This window comes from Glycine max, chromosome 13, assembly GCF_000004515.6.
Source record: "Glycine max cultivar Williams 82 chromosome 13, Glycine_max_v4.0, whole genome shotgun sequence".
NCBI lineage: Eukaryota > Viridiplantae > Streptophyta > Magnoliopsida > Fabales > Fabaceae > Glycine > Glycine max.
This window is the reverse complement of record NC_038249.2, coordinates 2664557-2684943: the sequence shown is the minus strand read 5'-3', so window position 1 is coordinate 2684943 and position 20387 is coordinate 2664557. Positions and strand designations below refer to the sequence as shown.

The 20387-nt window shown below is 33.9% G+C and overlaps 2 protein-coding genes across 4 annotated transcripts; one reads left to right on the top strand and one right to left on the bottom strand.

The window, feature by feature from the left end:
- Positions 1 to 4079: 4079 nt before the first annotated feature.
- LOC100800832 (zinc finger protein CONSTANS-LIKE 9) lies at positions 4080 to 10601 on the top strand. Of its 3 annotated transcripts, none has more exons than XM_006593813.3 (6): positions 4080 to 4295; positions 5432 to 6133; positions 6876 to 7103; positions 9430 to 9734; positions 9817 to 9948; positions 10086 to 10601. In XM_006593813.3, exons 2-5 carry the CDS (start codon positions 5567 to 5569, stop codon positions 9944 to 9946), a joined length of 1230 nt encoding a protein of 409 aa, XP_006593876.1. In that variant the 5' UTR covers positions 4080 to 4295; positions 5432 to 5566; the 3' UTR covers positions 9947 to 9948; positions 10086 to 10601. The 3 variants fall into 3 exon arrangements, with proteins under 3 accessions (XP_006593876.1, XP_003542186.1, XP_014621873.1); XM_003542138.4 differs by having other exon boundaries at positions 4080 to 4469; XM_014766387.2 differs by lacking the exon at positions 4080 to 4295 and adding an exon at positions 4485 to 4654.
- A 2748-nt stretch (positions 10602 to 13349) lies between these two features.
- LOC102668530 (uncharacterized) lies at positions 13350 to 15065 on the bottom strand. Its single transcript, XM_006595248.1, has 3 exons — positions 14523 to 15065; positions 14220 to 14399; positions 13350 to 14060 (listed from the first exon to the last, which is right to left on the bottom strand). Exons 1-3 carry the CDS (start codon positions 15063 to 15065, stop codon positions 13350 to 13352), a joined length of 1434 nt encoding a protein of 477 aa, XP_006595311.1.
- Between the last annotated feature and the right edge of the window lie 5322 nt (positions 15066 to 20387).

Sequence of the window (20387 nt, the reverse complement as noted above, 5' to 3'; positions counted from 1 at the left end):
AACGGATATAGTAATTAAATAATGATGTTACTCCCGACATTATTAAAAGACAAGACAACACTAAGATTCCCTTTCAAGCACCACCTAAAGTTCAAACTCAATAACCTCAAGAAGTGTCATCAAGAAGATTCACTAGAGAAAGGAAAAATGTAATTTGATATGATTAAGTTATATTTCTTTAAGAACATGAATATGACATTAGATTGACTGAGAAGTTCTAATTGACCATAGTCAAGTTATGTTGTGCTTTAACTCTCAAGTGGATTGATGTCATAAATGATGTAATAAAATCGATGGTTGAACATGACATTTGGGATATCATCAAATTGCTTGAAAGTGTGAAACCCATAAGTTGTAGATAAATATCTATAGTTGAAAGGGATTCAATGAGTAATTTTGAGATATATAAATATTGTCTTGTCGCCAAAAGTTTTACAAGAAAGAAGACATTGATCACAAAGAAACTTTCTCTCTGATTTCTTAGAAAGACTTTCTTAGGACTATAATGACACTGTATATCATTTTGATAATTGTTTTGCATAGATGGATGTAAAGATTATGTTTCTAAATGGAAATATTGATGAAACAATTTATACGGTGCAACTAGAAAACCTTATTTAAGATGATCTAAAGTCTATGGTATGCAAACTAAAGAAATCCATTTATGCTTTTAAACAAGTCTCTCGTCTATGGTATTACAAAATTCATCATGATTATTTTTTATGGTGTTGAGGTAAATTTGATTGATGATTGTGTGTGCTAAAAGTTCAATGGGAGTAAATTTATTATTTTGGTATTATATGCTGATGACATGCTACTATCATCATGCGACTTATTGTTGCAAAACAGTTATATTATAATTTTTTTTGTTGTCTTGAAATATTTTTTTGTGGGAATCCTAAGGTGATATATGAGTAATCTTGGTATGCAACACTAGAAAGTAGTAAAGCACATTATGTGTTAATTGAAGAGAAGAAGAAACTACATGTTTTCATATCGAAAGTCTAGAAGTTTAGAGATAATTGGGTATTCTGACTTTGATTTTTTCAGAATGTCTTAATAGCAATCACTCCACATAAGGATCCACATTTAACCATGTTGGTGGATTTAATATTTTGCTATGAAACATCATACTAAAATTTATGATTGCTAAATTATTATAACTGATTTACCTGTTGTCGTCAACATTAAGTAGTCATCGGGTGTTTATTGGGACAATATCTTAGCAGTATTATTAAGGATTCAACCAAGTAAAAGTTTGTTGACATAAAGTATTTGGTTGTTAAATAAAAACTTCAGAAAATACAGATTTGCATAGAACATATAGGAACTCATTGCATGCTAGCTGATCCACTTACTAAAGGTATGACACTTAAAGTTTTTCATGAGCACACTGCTCATATGGGTGTAATTCCTGATAGTACCTTAGTTTAGTGGGAGTCTTACTTATGTTCTATATCTTACGATTTACAAACATTTTGTTGTTTGGATTTTCTGAAAAAATAAAGTTAAAATTTATCATTTCATTATAAGCTTGTTTTGTTTGCAATATTTATGATATGTTTGGATTGATCTCTATAAAGAATAAATTTTGGACCAATTGGAGATAGGCATGATTGAGATCACATTGCATGTAATTTCCATGCTGCTTATCCATATTGACCTATGTCATTGAGTGTATTGATGTGGTGGTCATTGGGGTCTAGTTACATTTGTTATAGTGTCAAAAGACGCAGTGATTCCATTATTGATACATGAGATGGACCAGGTTGTTAAGGTGGAAGTCTAAAGGTAAATAGCATACAGATGCGCGATTAAAGATTATTGATATAATTGTTACAATATGTACCCCAAGTGGGAGATTGTTGGAATTTTTTATTCCAATAATTAATGTGGGCTAATATTATAAGACAATTATATTAGCTATTTATCATTAGTAGTTTTATTTTATGTGATCAAATTAAGTGAGTCAGTTAGACATATGGACTTAAATGAGTAGATGTCAGTGTTGGCCCATTAGGGGATATTGAGAACCCTATTAGGTTAACACACTGAAAGCTACGGTCCTCAATATACCGAGTCGTCACACATAGTTTCTTTTCTTTCCATCTGAAGAGTTATGAAGGTCCTATTAAGGAATAAAGAGGTTCCGATTGAGGAAGAATCATGAAGCCACCGGTTACGAATTCAGATTCCGCTACGTTTGTTTGATTAATCATTATGGATCCAGGTATTTATAAAAATTTTCTTGATAATTTAACGTAATTTGTTCATGATGGTTATTGATATTTTATAAGGATCCCTTAAAATTCCAACACCTAAAGCATATGCAACACAAGCAGAATGAATTTGAGAAGGATAAAAGTAAGCAAACTTAATGAGTGTGTAAATCCCTTAGTATCGTATTTGATTCTTACATGTAAAAAAAAAAAACAAGAGTTCCAAACAAGCAAAGAGTCACTTGAGAAGGCTCCAAATTAAACTTAGCTAACCAATTTGCACAATGATTAGCCTCTTTATAAGTTTTCTAGAAGATAATGCTCCAATCTCTTGCTGCCATATCCCGATTGCAGGAAATAAGGGATTGATAATGATGAAACTTCTGGGAATCTTTTTGAATTAGATCGAAGGAGTCTTGCGAGTCGGTTTCACAAATAACATTCTTGAAGTCCAAGTTCCAAGCTTAAGTTATACCATGACAAATAGTTGCAAGCTCAACATGGAAATTATTAGTGCACTTACAAGAACCAGAAAAGCCTTTAATCCACTTACAAAGATGATATCGAATGATAATGCCAAAGCCTGAAGCACTGGAGTTGCCTAGCAAGCTGCCATCAATGTTTATCTTCACGGCTCCAAAAGAAGGAGGATGTCACTGAAACTTGGATACTTGAACAAACGAAAGGAGGACTTAAGGTACCATATATTGTATACTCAAATATGTTTTTTATTCTTAATAAATACTCAATTTTTGTATGTGTTACCTAATAAATTTTTATTTTGTGTTCAGTCCCTACTAAAATAACACTTTTATTTTTTATCTTTGATATTTTGTTTTAGTTTCTGATAAATTAGAAAATTGTGGTTGCTTCCTAATAAATTAGCAAATTTTGTTGTTGTTTTTATTGATAACAAATGAGAAATATTTATCATAAAGTAAACACAAAATTTGTTAATTTATTAGAGGTTAAAAATAAGTGTCAATGACAAAAAATAAAATTGTTATTTTATTAAACAAAACAAAAATTTATTAAAAAATAAATACAAAATCAGATATTTATTAAAGATAAAAACATATTTAAGGATATATTATATATTATATATTATTATATAATAATTTTCTTATACTTCTTAATATAAAATAAATCTTTAAATATACTAATGGATCATATTAAACTTATAAAAATGTCAAATCCAAACCTAAAATATAAACTCTTAATAAATAACATATTTAGATTTAGATTATAAAAATATAAAATAAATAGGCTAGATTTAAATAGAACCCGACCTAATCCATTTCCACTTTATATATAAGATGCTCCAAACTACACTAATTAAAGTAGGCAGCAGGTAATACTCATAAACACATAATTATAGGCATATGGTTACTATATAAATTAAATAATAATTTGGCAAGTGATTGCTGTGGGGTACGAAACCAAGCAAGTACCAACAAATCCATGGATTCTTCGCCGCCGAACTCTGAGAAAAATAAAAAGAAATAGTGAAAAAGGTAACAAGTAAGAAGCAAAACACACTACCATTTGTCCACCTCAGCCCAGCATGTGATGCACTTTTTAGCCAAAGTTCAACCTTTCAATGACCACACATATATATATATATATATATATATATATATATATATTCATTAATTTATATATTTGTTATATAATTCTTTTTTGCAAATAATATGATTGTACAATCACAGGAACACGGATAGATTGAGAAAGTGCACGAAATAGAAATATTTTATAATATTTTCTCATGGGAAGGAGAGAAAAAGGGAATGCCCAACCTTTTCCTTTCACTATGAAAAGGACATGGCCCCACTTGCATTATATTTTTTTCTCCTTTTGTCTGCCCTTTTTATCGCCTTTGCTTATGTCACATTACCTATACACAAACACACACCCTATTTGCATTATTCTTCTTTTCTTTTCATATCTGATCTACATTTATCTATCTTCTCTTCTATCTCAACTTCTCAACACAACACAATACAACAGTCTTATTAGCAGAGCACAAGAGGAGGAGAGAGAAAACCAAAAAAGCAAGAGAGAGAAAGAGAAATCAAGGTGATGTCTGTTCTGCTGAAAAAGTTCAGCTGCTTCTACTTCTACTTATAGGGCTCTTTCTTTGCTTTGCTTTGCTTTCAAGTATTGCATAAACATAAATATAATTTTTTTATTCTGAAAAAGCAAAGCCCTTTTGCTTACCGATCTTGTTCTCTTTGTCTTCCTTGCCGTAAGGTAATTTTCTTGCCTCGTACTTTCTCATCTTTCGTGAAAACCCACGTTTTTGTTTTCTGTGTGTATTTTTTTTATATACAATTTCTGTATTAATTCAAAGTTAATGTTTTTCTGAGCATGGGACTTTTTATGGGGGATCAAGGCAAAGAAAAGTTGAGAATTTTAAGGAACTGTTAATTCTTCTAGTATGTTGTGATTGGATTAGATGTGTTATTCTTGCTGTCTTTGTTTTTTTTTTTTTTTTTTATGTGGGCATATGATTCTGTGTTAGTTAATGGTGTTTCTGAATTTTTGGTTATTTAGCCATAACTTTTTGGTCTTTGAATTTAGGTGTTGTTTTTGTTGATGTTGGAAATGCCCATGTTTGTAGATTAAATGAAATGGTAACTTTGATATGTAAATTTTGATTTAGTGTATGTAATAAATTTTAATTTCAAGTCTGAAGTCCCTCTGGTATTTCTTCTAGTAATTATTATTAGGTGATGTTGTCTCTACTATAATTTTATTATTATTTTGAAAGAATCACTTGCTATTGTATAATTTCGTTCTGATGTGGAAATATTTTTTCGAGTTTGTTAGCTTTTTTTTTCTTTTTCTCGGTCGAATTTACTTTCCCTTTCTATCACTTCAAATCCTGAATATACATCAGATATGGAGGCATACATCGATGCTTTCTTTGCTTTGAACTTTTTCTTAATTTGTTGGTGTTGACTGCAAGTTTTCATAATATTGGTCCCATAATTACTTGCCATAGTATCTATAGTCTATACCATTTATCAGAATTGGCAGCAGTATTCTCATTTTTGTTTGTTTCTTTCCCCTTTTGATGTCTTTATATCACTATGTATATGTTCTCATTAAAGTGTTTAATGTTTTGTTTCTTGGTAGCTGCTGAATTTACAGTATTAAAATCCTGCTTTCTTTGTCACATTGTCTGATGGCTTCTATGTTATATGACACAGAATTCGGCTTCTGCATCTTCAGATAGGGAGGGGGAACTTCTCTATTTTTCACGGCATATTGTGGTTTGTAAAGACTGTTACTAGGTGGAGATTCCTTAATTTACACTAAGGGGCAAGAGAAAAGTGAGTCTAAAGATGGGCTATATATGTGATTTCTGTGGAGACCAGAGATCCATGGTGTACTGCCGCTCTGATGCTGCATGCTTATGTTTGTCTTGTGATCGGAATGTTCATTCTGCTAATGCCCTTTCTAAGCGTCATTCACGCACCCTTTTATGTGAGAGATGCAATTCACAACCTGCCTTTGTAAGGTGTGTTGAAGAGAAAATTTCACTTTGTCAGAATTGTGATTGGTTGGGTCATGGCACCTCTACATCTTCTTCAACACACAAGAGACAGGCAATCAATTGCTACTCTGGCTGCCCTTCAGCGGCTGAACTGTCTTCAATATGGTCATTTGTGTTAGATATCGCTGCCATAAGTGAATCTACATGTGAGCAAGAACTAGGCTTAATGAGTATTAATGAGAACAAGAGTGTTGGGGTTCCTCCAGAGGGCCAGAATGTGTCTGGTTCAGATGAAGTTACTGATCAACCTGCTTTGGACAAGTCTTTGGTTGGTACATCTTCAATGCCTGAATCAAGCTCCAAACCTCGTATTCTGGACCAGCCAGCTAGACCTGCCAATGAATGTCTTTCAAAGGTATGTTTGGTGTCATAGTCTGTGTTTGGATGGGTGTTGGTAAAATTGATTTTGAATGGAATTGATTTTGAAGTGATGTGCTTTATGTTTGGATGTTTTATTATAAAATTAAGTTAGGAGTAAAATTCAGTACAAAATTTTGGATCCAACGTAGAAGCGACTCAAAGTTGCTTCAACCCAGAATCAATTCTGGACCAAACACACACATAATCATTGTCATCATTAATCACACCACCAATGCTAGGTGTAATGGACTTTCTAACAACAGCTCAGGGAATGAAATTGCAAGTTTGCAAGGGATGGCAACTTTGTCTTAATTTGTTTGATGGCTTTAAAATTTTGTTTCCATAGAGAATACTCAAGAGTAATGACAAAATTATTCAATGAATTATGATTCCTTTGGTTCAATTTTAAACTTCTGTGGTTGTTTCATTTTCTATACAACTATTGCTGTATTTAAAGATACTTGCTTTGGTTACTTTATTGTTTCTTGGTTTAAGGTATGTTTTGGTTTTGCAAAAATAATGGTTTTCCTTATTTATTGGTGGCTTGAACTGAAAACAAAAGTGGGCGTATTTCTATCACCACTAGATTAGCTTAGTTAAAAGGAGATCATATATGAATTTTCCGATTTATGTCTTGTTTACTGAAACGAGTTAACAAAATTCTAATGTTCTACATTAAAATTCTCATAATTTCATCATATTATTCACATTGCTAATATCTCATTTTCAATCTGCAGTTATACTGTCCTGCTACAAAATTCCCCGCATTATGTGAAAATGATAATCTGTATGATGATTTCAACATGGATGAAGTGGATCTAAATCTTGAGAACTATGAAGAACTTTTTGGTATGGCCCTCAGTCATTCTGAAGAGCTATTTGAAAATGGTGGAATTGATAGCTTGTTTGGGACAAAAGACATGTCTGCTGGAGATTTCAGTTGTGAGGATGCTATTGCTGCTGAGGTGATAAACTCTAGCCATCTTTTGTCTGTGATAGTCATGGCTTTTTCACCATTGGAGCATCACATGTTATGTTCTGATACTTCATATGATGTTCTTGTCTATTCACAAATGTGCATTTGTTTTCTCCTTGATCATCTGGTTTTCTGAACATTTTAATTATTAACATAAATATTTAGAATTAGGGCCTATGTTCAGCTTCAGTCTCAACTGGGATTTTTAGGCAAGTTGCATTATAAGTGTGCTCCGTTGTGATTTTAATTACCTCTGCCCTATTATTTGATCAAGAATTTATGTATGTGTTTGATTTTATTTTTGTTTTTCAAAACTATTTTGCAAAATAGCTTTTGAAACTATTTTTAAGAATAATAGAAAAAAAATTGTTTGATCAGGTGATTTCAAAAACAGAATTAAAAGGATAAGGAGAAGTTGTTATGGCTTATTTGCACATTTGCCACTGTGAAAACAAAAGTGCAATTTTGAAAACATCTTATGTTCTGATTTTCTTGATTCTTTTTTGTTTTAAACAAAATTGGAGTGCAAAGGCATCACAAATTCCAACTATGTTGGCACCTCAGCCTCAGTGTGCTGATTTTCTTGATTTCAAAACTGGCTTTAATAAACTGTTTTTATAATAAAAAACCCAAACAAACCTTATTAAATCAGTTTTTTTTTTTTTTTTCTGTTTTGAAAAATAGAAAACTGTTTTTAAAAATGACAATCAAACAGCCCTTAGGTCACTTCTTGTCCTCTGTCTCTCTCCATCTCTGCCTTTTCATAGTATACTTTCTTTATAAATATTTTAATAAAATATTTAGCTCAGTTAGTATGCGTGCCTTTCTTGTCTATTTTATTTCAACTTAGGCTGTTTGCATTGGAATGTGATTCGTGGTCTACACTGCTGTAATATGAATGCATTGCGTTATACATATACATCTTTGCAAGTTGAAGTTGCTGGACAGTGTTGAGCTGCACCACCTTCTGTCTCTTATTGCAAGCCATTATGGTGAATTAAGAGAACAATAAAATGAAGTTACTCAAAGTCTTTGACAACTTCATTGTAGCTGATTTACTCCCTTCGATAAATTTTAAGTGGAGTGATGATGGTAATAATGGAGTGAGATGAATGGTAAAATGAAGGAAAAAAGAAATCTCTTCTGCCTTTGCATGTGACTATCTTTTGTGTATTTGAGTAATATTGATGCTATGCTTATACTTGATGTACGAATCTGGTTCTTTGGTCTTCTGAAAATGATGAAAGATTGACAATTATTGTGGTTATATGCCATGTTTAACTAAGGTCTTTAAAACACTTTTTTCTCCCCTAATCTTTCTGGGACCGGATTTTTTTCTTGGTAAGCTTCATATATGTGGTAATTAAGCAGTGTAATAGCTAATAGTTTAATGCTAAAGGAAGAATATTGGAAGGTAGGGTCAGATTAATGGCTTCATTCTAGCGAAATTAGCATCTGTTACAATATTAGCACTTGATCAACTGTAATTATGTTGATCAGATAATGATTAGACTATAGAATAGCAACTAATTACCCCTTTGATGTCATTTGTTAGCTTCTAATTACCCCTTCGGTACTCCATTCATTGATTATAATCAAGCTATAAATCCAGTATGCAGCCCACTGCCTTTATACAAAATTTCTCTTAACAATTCTTTTTGAACACATGCAATATTCTTAACTTAATAATTCTTCTGAAAATTGATCAAACTGATATTGCAATAGCAAACTGTTAGACATTCATCAGTCTCCAGTATTAGCTTAGGCTTTTGGGAGAGTTGACCCCTGACATGGCATGAAAGCCTTTATGAGTCTATGACCAAGTGGTCAAGAGTTCAAATAATGCTGTTCCCGTTCTTCAAAATAAAAGTGGAACTTCAACACATGGTTCAAAGCTCACAAAGGGCTCCTAGGTGAGGGACGTGTTTGATGTAAAAACCATTCTTGAGCCTCCACCTGATGGATTAAGCTTTTAGTAGGGTTGGTCGTCGACAAAAACAATCAAAGTGCAAATACTGATGTTAAATACTGATTGTATGGAATTTGCATAATGTTAAAAGAAATAACACAATATATCAGTTTATATTCATTCCTTAAATCTTAATTTTTATTTGAAGTGGAACATATATTTTGTTCATCTACATATGGTGCATACATTCAAGTGTTAAGAATGAGATGTTCACTGTACAGTGTGATGCATGCTTACAATGTGTTAGTTGCACTGGACATAGCATTTTAATTTCTTTTGTGGGGAATTGTGTTGGTTAACATTTCTTTCATGCCATACTTATTTTCAGATCTAACTTTATGTCCAGGGGTCGTCGGTTGGACAGGTCAATGTAATGCAACCAGCTTGCAGCAATGCAGCATCTGCAGATTCCATTTTGAGTACTAAAACTGAACCAATTCTTTGTTTTACGGGAAGGCAAGCTCAATCAAACCTTTCTTTTTCTGGCGTTACCGGAGACAGTAGTGCTGGAGACTATCAAGACTGTGGGGCTTCTTCAATGCTTCTCATGGGAGAACCTCCTTGGTTTGCTCCTTGTCCTGAGAATTCCCTACAATCAGCCAACCGTAGTAATGCTGTCATGCGGTACAAGGAAAAGAAGAAGACACGGATGTAAGTGATTGCAATAATACTTTTTAAATTAAATCATGTTTGCTCTAAGTTGACTGAACATCCATTATTGTTATCTTATTAGGTTTGACAAAAAAGTGAGGTATGCCTCTCGCAAGGCAAGGGCTGATGTCAGAAGGCGCGTGAAAGGCCGGTTTGTCAAAGCTGGTGACGTCTACGATTATGATCCTTTGAGCACAACCAGAAGCTTCTGAATGTACAGCTTTTAACCATGTTTTATAAAAGGAAACAGTCATATAGTTGCAAAAGAAAAACAGTTTCCTTAAAAAAATGGATGAAAATTTGATGCATTCTTTGTTCCTCCAATGACAAGCTATCTGATTTTTATCACAGGAGGGGCCTTGATTGATGTTCTTCAAGGAGGAAAAGGGCTGTGTTTAACAGTGTAAGCTCGGGATCCGGAGCCGACTCTTTGTCCTTCACTGTGAAGGATGTCCAACTTGTGATGATGATGTTATCACAAAGTGCCCCCTTCAGGAAAATGGTGTTTGGATTGCCTTTCTGTTAAAGCTTGGCAATTTCTGCTGCATAATTCTTTTCCAAGAATTTAAAAAGCCTTCTAAGTTCTTTGACCTTAACCATACTTCCATGTCTGTGATGTGGTCATGTAAACTCCCCCTCTGCTATATAGTCACATGTACAAATGCCTGAGATGGCATGATAAGTGGCTTACTTTTAACAGTTCCAGATAAACTACAAAGGTTGTAAATTGTAATATTTGGCTTTGACATGTATAGCACACAGTCTACATATATAATTTTACCCAACTCTTTTATGTAATCAGACAAAAATTGTAAATTCAATCTCTCATGTATAGAATAGGATACTATGCATGTTGATGGTAGTCTATATATATATTGGACATGGACCGATACAAGTTTTGTCTGTGACTTGGTATTTTATTTGGGTGCATTGATGCACTTAGATTATGTTATTTCAATTGACCAAAAATATTGTAATTTTCTAATTTATTTTAATGCTTTAATTTCCTTATAGTTTTTAAATTTGTCTCTTTTAGTCCCTATAGTTAATAAGTGAATTTTTTAGTTTTTGAAGATTACATTTTAATTTTCAAAAGATCCTCATCATTAAACTTTTTTTTAATTCCGTTAGTTAAAATTTTTTAATGGTAAAGACCTTTTGAGAATTAAAATGTAAATTTTAAAGACTAAAAAATTCAATTATTAACTATAAAAACTAAAAAGGATAAATTTAAAAATTATAGGAATTAAATGGATAATTAAACATATTTTAATTTATACACAACCTTGTACAAGCAAGACTCTATGCCAAGGAAATCACAGGATCAATGATTATTGGCTTTTGGTTAAAATAACGAGGGAGAAAAATAAGATGGAAATATTAATTTTACTGTTTGTTTGAGAGAAAAAATGAAGAAATTTTAGATTTACCAAAATACTTTCTCTTCGAAGTAGGATGAAATAAGAGGGAAATTATTTTTATCTTTCCAAATACAATTTTTTTCTACTCTCTCTTTCATTCCTACTCTCTCTTAATTCTTTTCACTATATTTCACTTCCAATCCAAATAAAGCATCAATTCTGTAGAACTAGACTAATTTATTAAAATTAATAAAACAATTTTTATACGTTTTCGAATAATAGTAATAATAATAATATTGTTGACACATTGCAAGAATAAGTAGCAGAAGTTTTCTGTCAAGAATTTAATTGCTTAATGGATTTAAAATATCCCCATATTCGACACAAGGTGAAATGAGAGATAATAAAACTTGCTGCACTCCTATTATTATTTCATGCACTACTTATTGCATTATAAAAAGTCCATTCTAAAAATGTAATTTTCATTCTAGAATAGGCTTTCGATAATACAATGGGAAGTGTGGGAAGAAAGTGGGATTGCAGCAATAGCCGTTTGGTATAGGAAAAACTGAAAAAGTGAGGCAATTGCTTCCTATATCTCCGGATTTGCTTCTTGCACCTTTTTAATCTTATGGAAAGTTTAATCCAAAATATAATTTTACATTATGGATTAGCTTTTTTAGAATGTAATCCAGAATGTAAATTTTTACATTTCAGAATGATTAGTCTAGAATGTAAATTACATTCCGGAGTAGGGGGCAGGAAGCAATTCCCAAAGAGTGAAATGAATGAGCCTTTTGTAATGAAAGCTGTTATTTTCAATCTTATGAAAATGCTCAGCTCCTAATTTATAGCCATTTCATTTTCAACTATAAATATTGCAACGATGACGTGGTAACTGTCTAATTGGGAAGAAGAGAGAAGAAGAACATGTTAAAACAAGTAGAGTTATCACTTATCAATATTCCAACTCCAATTCAAAAGGGCAACGCCAACCCATTTTCAATTTTTTCAAATAAACAATTTTACTTTGAATTATATATGAATGGTTTTGGCTATGTTTTTTTTTTCTTTGACAAAAACCTGCTCATCTCATTTCATTCATAATAAAATAGTGAATACAATTAGGAATGATATCAAAATAATGAGGACTAACATCAAATCTAGATGTCTTTGTTAAACAATAAGCAACTGGATTTGTTTGTCGACGTACAAACTGTATAAAAGAATTTTCAATAGCTATAACGGAATCATCATAGGTTTTCTTGGTAGTTCAAGAGTAATTCACTACCTAGACACAATTGTTGCCTTACTTCACTATGTATCAATTCAATCATTATGATATTGTAGCCTCAACGTCGATACCTTTTTAATAGCAATGAGAAGAGCTTGAGCTTGAGCCTCCTGTGGCTTTAAGGATGTTGGACAATGGCAAACTGAAGCCACAATTGTTTCACTGTGATGTCCCACAACGGAAATATAATATTCCTTTTCTTTATTCCCAAATTTACTAACTGATTTTAATCAGTTTTGATTGTTATTCTTTTAACAAATATTTCCTTTTTTTAATGCTCTTGATTAGCTATAAACCAAATAGCATAACCTCCACTTTATTAGCAATTCTCTAACGGTCAATTTGTTAAATGTGTAGCTAATAATAATGATTTGTGGACAGGAAAAGAAAAAGACGTTTTTCATTGTTTTGCTATTAAAAGAGGACTGTCATAGTCTTGCAAGGGCAGAAAATAATTTTCAATTCTTTTCTTATTATCTACTTCTAAAATTCTGGGCAATTGTTCTGTGATTTCCATAGCCTAAGGCCACGAGTGCACGTGTTCATAGGCTCGTTGTGTTAACCTTGGGGAGCAGTCGGCAAACTAGATTGCATCAAGGTCTAGCCGAATTTTGCTTTCAAGGCAGTGATTTTTCACGGCACAACAAACCTTCAATCTGTGTTATATTTTTTTTGTTTTGTACTTCTGACTTCTAGTTTTTTCCAACAACGGAAACAACCATTGTGATCCCTGATACATGCAACAACTTCATTAAAAAGTCATATGTTGCGGCTTTTCCCATGCAAGAGCATGTTGGCTCGAATTATCATGAAGAACTGGGGCATTTGTGGACTGTGCTGACCTCCAATCATGTAGGAATTGAGTAGCCAAATGAATCAAAAGACTCACAGGTTTGTGAACATTATCCCATAGCTTTTTTTTTTCCCGTAAAGAATGTAAAGTATATTAAACTCAAAAGATTATAGTGTAAATGGGACATACCCCGCAGCAAGCAAAACAATAGGCACCCTAACACGCGAATGTTTATAAACAAGGAATTTGATCTTGTTAATTATATTAATTACAGAAAAAGGTGAATTCTCAAAAAGTAAAAGGTTCCTAGATATCCAGGTGCAGTAAACTGCAATTGCCAAAGCCAAGCACCGAAATTTGCCCCAAGTACCAGAGGTGGCTCTACCACAAATACGGGAATTGATAGTGCACTGTAATGAAATTGTTTGCCTGTGGAGAGGAATCCAATCACGGATATTGGCCCAGACTTGGAGGGAGATTCTGCAGGAAAAGAACAAATGAGCATGGGATTTTGCTTTAGTTCTGCACAAAGGACAGAGTAGACCCTTGTTCAAGAAAGCAGCTCGGTCTAAAGTGAGCAGATGGTTCTTGGTAGCAAGCCATAAGATAAAAGACATCTTGGAAGGAATGGCAGGATTCCAAACAACAGAATTCCAATTGACAGCAGGCTTGACCCCTCTAATGTAGTCATAAGCCTTCCCAGCAAGCAACTGCTCATTGCTATTCCAAGAGTTGAGAGTTTGCTTGGCAGCCTCCACATTATCTTCTTTGATGGTAATAATGTCCCTAATGTGTATGATCTTCTTAATCAAAACTGAATCTGAAGCTGAACTAATGAAGTCCCAAACATTGCCTCCTTTAAAATAATTATGGTGGACCTATTGGACCCAAAGAGAGTCCTTTTTTGAATGAAAGTCTCAAAGAATACGGGAAAAGAGAGCAAGGTTCCAGTTTTTTAGGTTGAAGAGTCCCAATCCCCCCTCTTTCTTGGGGGAACAAATATTAGACCAAGCTACTAAGGGCTTGTTTTTACCCACCTCAGCTTTGCCCCAAAGAAAGTTGCGGTAGGAAACATTGATACGGTCTAGAACGAATTGAGGTAAAGGAAAGATATCCGTCCAAAAGTTGGCAATTCCCTGAATGACAGCTCTAATTAGCTCCACCTTCCCTGCATAGGAGAGAGTTTTGCTGCTCCAACCCTGGATAAGGCTTGTAATCTAAGAAAGCAGGGGAGCATAGTGACAGACATTGAGTCTGGAAGATAAAAGAGGAACATCCAAGTATCTAAAAGGGAAATAGCTCAAACTAAATCCAGTGAGCTGCTGGATATTTGAAAGAACATCTTGGTCCACTCCCACTGAGTAAATGGATGACTTGTTGGTGTTGATAGATAGCCCCAAAACATTACAAAAGTGCTGGAGCTTGGCAAATATAGTTGAAACTGAAGGCAAGTCTCCTCTGGACAGGAGCATAATGTCATCTGCGAAGGCCAAGTGTGAAAGTTGAACAACATCACAAGTTGGGTGAAACTTAAAGTTGATGTTATCCTTGAGGCTTTGAAGATCACAGGAAAAATATTCCAGACAGAGAACAAAGAGGTAAGGGAAAAGAGGATCCCCTTGCCTTAATCCATGTTGACCTTTGAAATGACCATAGATAGATCCATTGACCACCACACTAAAAGAAGTGGTAGTGATACATTCCATAATCCAGGAACAAAACTGAGTTGGGAAACCCATAGACTTAAGCATCCAATCCAGGAACTCCCAAGAAATGGAATTGTATGCCTTATGTAAATCAATCTTCAAGAGGCATCTAGGAGAAATTCTCTTGCGAGCATATTTGCGAAGGAGCTCTTGAATAAGGAAAATGTTGTTCATCATTTTCCAATTCTTTAGAAACGCAGATTGGGATGCACCAATAATATGCTCCAACACTGGGGCTATTCAGTTGGCCAAAATCTTAGAAATAATCTTGTACAACAAATTGCAACAAGAGATCGGTCTAAAATGGTTCACTTGGGATGCTTGGTCAGACTTTGGAATGAGAGCAATAAGAGCATGATTGATTTGTTTTAGTAGTTTTGCTAACATAAAGAACTCATTGACAGCAACAAAAATGTCATCCCCTATGATGTTCCAAGCCTTCTTAAAGAATAAGGCATTGTAGCCATCAGGACCCGACGCTTTATTGTTGCCCATCCCTAAAATAACATTCCAGACATCTTGCTTGGTGATGGGGCTAAGTAAAGAGGCAAAGCAATCAATGGGAACTTTAGGACCCGAGTTGCAGACTACTAAAGAGGTTCTCCTGAGCACTAAATAAAGCCTTGGAATAATTGACAAAGGCATTAGCAATTTCGGATTGAGAGGATGTGTTTTGACTGTTATCCAACTTTATTGCAGCAATAAAAAGATTGTGCATGTTATGCTTAATTAAAGCGTGGAAAAACTTGGAACACTTGTTTGCTTGCAAAAGGTACTTGTTTTTTATGAGCTAAGCTACATTCCTTGACTCTGCTTTCCTGAGCAGGATAACCTAACCTCTTGTACGGTTAACCTGCATGAGAAGGGATGAATCAAGAGGATTCTACTGGAGGGAATTGAGCAGTCTATTATATTCGGCTTCAGCTTGTTCCACCTGGTAAGCAATGTGACTGAATTCTTGTTTAAAGATAAGCTTCAAAGGAGCTTTAAGAGTTTTCAGTCTCTTGCAAACTTTAAACATGCAACATCCAGAAACTTGATGACTCCAGCCATCTGAAACAATGCTTAGAAAATTTGGGTGATCCATAATTGCATTATTAAATTTAAAGGGGGAATTACCTCTGGGCATCAACACCTCTGTGGTCACCACTAAAGGAGTGTGGTCAAATTGATTCAAAACCCACCACTTCACAAGAAGACTTTTCAAAGGATTTGAGTCAGAGCTTATTGCAGAGGGCCCGGTCTAGTTTGCTCCAAACTCTACCATTAGTCCAGGTATACATGGACCCATGACTGTTAAGGTTCCCCAGCCCAGGCTCAGAACAACAGGCAGCAAAATCCTGCATCTCATAAGCACTGATGTCAATGCTATTGAAACAGTCATTGGGAGAGAGGATACTGTTGAATCTCCTATAAGGAGCCAGGGGCAATTCAGAGAAGCACTAATGCTGCTCAGGTTAATCCACAAGGACCTTCTAGCCATCACTGAGTGGAGACCGTATATGAAGGAAACTTGGAACTGCTTGCTTGTTACTTTACAGACAATGGAGCAGTGAATCAACAAAGCAGAGGATTGCAAGACCTAAAGAGTAACTTTATCAAATTTCCAAAGGATGAGAATCCGACCAACATTGTGAGAAGCAAAGTTAAGAGAGAAATTCCAATCTCCAAACTTTCTTTTCAAGGTGTTCTCCTCTGATATAGTATTCAACTTTGTTTCCAGAATAGCCATCACATTAACTCCCTTGTTATGAAGGAATTTTTGCATCGCATGATGCTTCAGAGGCAAATTAAAGCCTCTGATGTTCCAAGAAGCGATGATCATTGGTTTGGACGAGAAGGAACCTCCCCGACACGATTTCTTATTTTGTGAGACGCTCCTTTCTCTAACTCTAACTGAATCTGCTTACTAAGAGATCCATGTTGTATTTGCACTTTCTTCCCTATTTTTCAAGATTTGGTTTTTACCCGAGCAAACCCATCACCAGGATCTTTAGTTGAGTCCTGATGCAAAGAACTTTTGGAAGTCTCAACTCCAGAAATATCAAAAGGAGTTTGGAGAGCAAGAATATTATCATATGCTTGTGGCTGCTGCATGCAAGGTTGAGTGGATAGTCCAATCTGGTCTTCTTTGGGTTTTCCAAAGGGATTAGTAGGATTGGTCTTTGTAAAAGCTACCACCTCAGCATCTTGAGATTGAACAGAGGGTGAACCTGTTGTAGGCCCTTCTGATGTGGTTGTTTTGTTATCTTGCTTAACTATAGAAACAACTTTGCACTTTGCTAATCGATGCCCAATCATTTTGCAGCGAGTACAAAAGGATGGCCTATTCTTGTATTCAATCTTCTGGATGAAGGTCTGACCGATGGGAAGTTTGAAGCAGACCTCTTCGATAAGATCTAAGGAGGCATCAACTTCCACCAGTGCTCTAGAAAAGGAAATAGATCCCTTAGAGGCAGTGAGGTAGTCTGTACGTATGGGGGAATCTTGGACAGAATTTTTCCTAGAGCTTGGGGATTCCATAACTCTAAGGGAAGGTTCCGGAGTTTAACCCAGACTGGTATTTTGCTCAGTTCCTCATTACCAAAATCGAAGAAAGATGGCATGACTTTCAGCAAAAGGGGCCTTTGGAAGATGAAGTTGGGGCCTACAGATAGCACATGATTCATATCATCTCCTGAATCGAATTTGAATGCAAGCCAATCGCTTTCATGGGTAGAATATGAGAACTTTACGCCCCATTTCTGACAGCATTCCAACAGGGCTTTTTTTCCTGGGAAACGGCCTGCTACATAGCCTATAAGGCTGTGTCCCCACGCCTTTTCCAGGGGCTAAAAATCATCTTCATCAAGCAACACTACATCTTCAGGAGATAGAGGGGAAAATTTCAGGCCAAATCCCTTGGAAGGCTTTCTGCTGTCCTTGAACAGATTAATCCAAGGCGTGGAAGCCTCTCCATTGCCAACTTGAGGATTAGAATCAGAGCCACTAGAAGGAGAGGTGTCTTCTTCCGTGGACGAGTCGTCTTCTCCGAGACTACAGGAGTCATTTGGGGATGTTTCAGTATCTGCGGGACAGCCAGGCATTTCAACAAACACTTGGTGTACTGGAACTCTGGTTGATGCAGAAAATGACCCAGGCTTTTTATCGAACACCTAGGGTGCAGTATTTTCCTGTGAAGCCAGACAAGCAGATGGAGCGTCTTGTCCTCCAGCAATGCCCCAGACAAACCAGTAGAGTGAGACACCTGAGTTTCACCTGACCTAGAAGTCGTACCCATTAATGATGACTTGGTAACTTTTTTCGTTTTCTGGCCTTTGGCTTTTCCCATCAGGTGCCTAACAAGGTTTGCAGGCTATCATCTACTGGAAATAGGCTAAAAATCCAAGGCCCCAAGAAGAGTGGAAGGAGTGTAGAAGGAGAATCTCTGCCTAGGCACAGGCTACGGCATGAGTGTCCTGGTTAGATCAAGAACGACGAGAATAATTCCTAGTCAACAATTGTGGCTGGAGAGAAAGATTATCAGAACCACCAGTGTCACGTGAAGCCTGAACGCAATAAACACCAAAACAAAGCAGCTATTGTTGATTTTGACTATGTTTAGCATCTCATTTTAGCTAATCTTTAACTTTTTTTCTTACTAACTGATTTTTTTTAACTTTATTAATAGTATTTGATAAAAAAAAAGTAGTAACTTAGTGTTTTTTGAGACGATACTTCAACTCATGTTTTCTTAAAATTTTAACTTTTAGTTTTTTTTTATTTCCTTTTATCCTTAAAATAATTATGAGATTATTTTTTTTATTTTTTCTCTCAAGATAAGATTTTAATATATATTTTCTTTTTCTCTTATTCCACTCCTAAGGTAGGATTTTGTTATTTTTATCATCTTTTACATAAGACAAGGTTCTCTTATTTTTTTCCTTTTATTGGATAATAAGTTTTTTTTAATCATTTTAAGATATTTTTGTGTATTGCACTATTTATTTTAATCATTATACTATTTACAATTACAATATTTTATTTTTTTTATTTCAAGATTATACTTTAAGATATCCATATTGGTAGCTAGGTTTTTTTTCTTATATTGCACTATTTATTTTAACTTTTGCACCAATTAACATAATGAAATATGATGTCTACTTCAAAGTTTTCTATTTTTTCTTTATTTTAAAATCATTTTAAAATTGATTGAAAATATTTTAAAATATAATATAAGATAAATAGTAGAATACACAATACAAAAAATATAATAATTAAAATTATTGATCTACAAATAAAAAATAGAAGAGTTTAAAATTAATTAAAACTAAAATTATAAAAACACTAAAGTATATTGTTACGAATAACACAAAATTTACATAAAATACCATATAATTAAACATGCCTGTTTCTATTATTTTATGTTTATTGAATATTTTAATACTTATAATTTTATCAAATACTTTAATTTAATAAATTAGTTAAATAATTTTTAGCTAATAATTAACTTTCTAACTTTTGAATTACTTTTGTTAAACATAGTCTCAAATTATTTACATAATGCACATAACTGTTTCTCACTTGTAATTTCCTAGTTTTTTTTTTTGCACAAATGACAAATATGCACTCTTACCTGTAGAGCATTTTAAGGATATGTACCAGCCAAATTAATTTATTAGAAATTGTATTATTTAAAAGTTAAGCAAAAAGTAGGAGAAATGATCCTCTTATGAGAATTTCACTTTTATTTTTTGTGAAAATCTACACCATCAAATTTTCATGTTTTTTAATATTTAATTTTCTCTTTCTTATTTTTAATTAAAGGCTAAATTTTATGATAAAAATATCACATGAGGAGACCCAAACTCACAAAAGTAATATGTTAAAGAGGTAGTTTCACTAAATCAAAATAAAAGACGCAAGATAAAAACTTTGGATGGACCTAATACTGATAGTAGTAATGCAGGAATTTTCCATTTATTGTTAAGATACTATATAATATAAAAACTCCAAATTGAAAGGCAGAGGCTTACATCAAAAGTTAGAATAATATTATTAGCAATGCTAGATATTCGAATTTACATTGATATCAAGTAACAAAAGTTTGCTTTTTCTCAAAAAAAGGAAAAAACAAAAGATTACGGGTAAGGTAGCAGTCTTAAGAATTACCCAAAAAAATTAACAGTAAATTAGCAATCATTATACAATTTATTAGAGGTTTTTATTCATTTAAATTGTTTAATCATATATATGCCACTCATCAGACCATATTTTTTAGCCAAATTCAGGACTTGCTTAAAATGCCTGACTATTTAACAAAGAGACCGAAAGTTTCCCTAAAAAAAAAAAAAAGCAAAGAGAACGAACGTAAGGGACACTATTAATTATCAGTTCACAATCGGTTATCCAAAATCAACTACCGCATCACATTATTTTAGAAAGATGTTATGATAAGATCGCCTAATTGATAAGTAAATACTCTCTATGTGATCGATGTAAACCAAAATCTAAAAGAGT

Excerpts from the sequence above, each read along its gene's own strand:
- LOC100800832 (XM_006593813.3), top strand. The coding sequence starts at position 5,567 with ATGGGCTATATATGTGATTTCTGTGGAGACCAGAGATCCATGGTGTAC. Across the intron at positions 6,134-6,875 it reads CCAATGAATGTCTTTCAAAG|TTATACTGTCCTGCTACAAA; the intron begins GTATGTTTGGTG and ends TTCAATCTGCAG. Across the intron at positions 7,104-9,429 it reads AGGATGCTATTGCTGCTGAG|GGGTCGTCGGTTGGACAGGT; the intron begins GTGATAAACTCT and ends CTTTATGTCCAG.
- LOC102668530 (XM_006595248.1), bottom strand. The coding sequence starts at position 15,065 with ATGATGAACAACATTTTCCTTATTCAAGAGCTCCTTCGCAAATATGCT. Across the intron at positions 14,400-14,522 it reads CAGTGGGAGTGGACCAAGAT|ATTACAAGCCTTATCCAGGG; the intron begins GTTCTTTCAAAT and ends CTGCTTTCTTAG. Across the intron at positions 14,061-14,219 it reads TTCTTTGGGGCAAAGCTGAG|GTCCACCATAATTATTTTAA; the intron begins GTGGGTAAAAAC and ends TGGGTCCAATAG.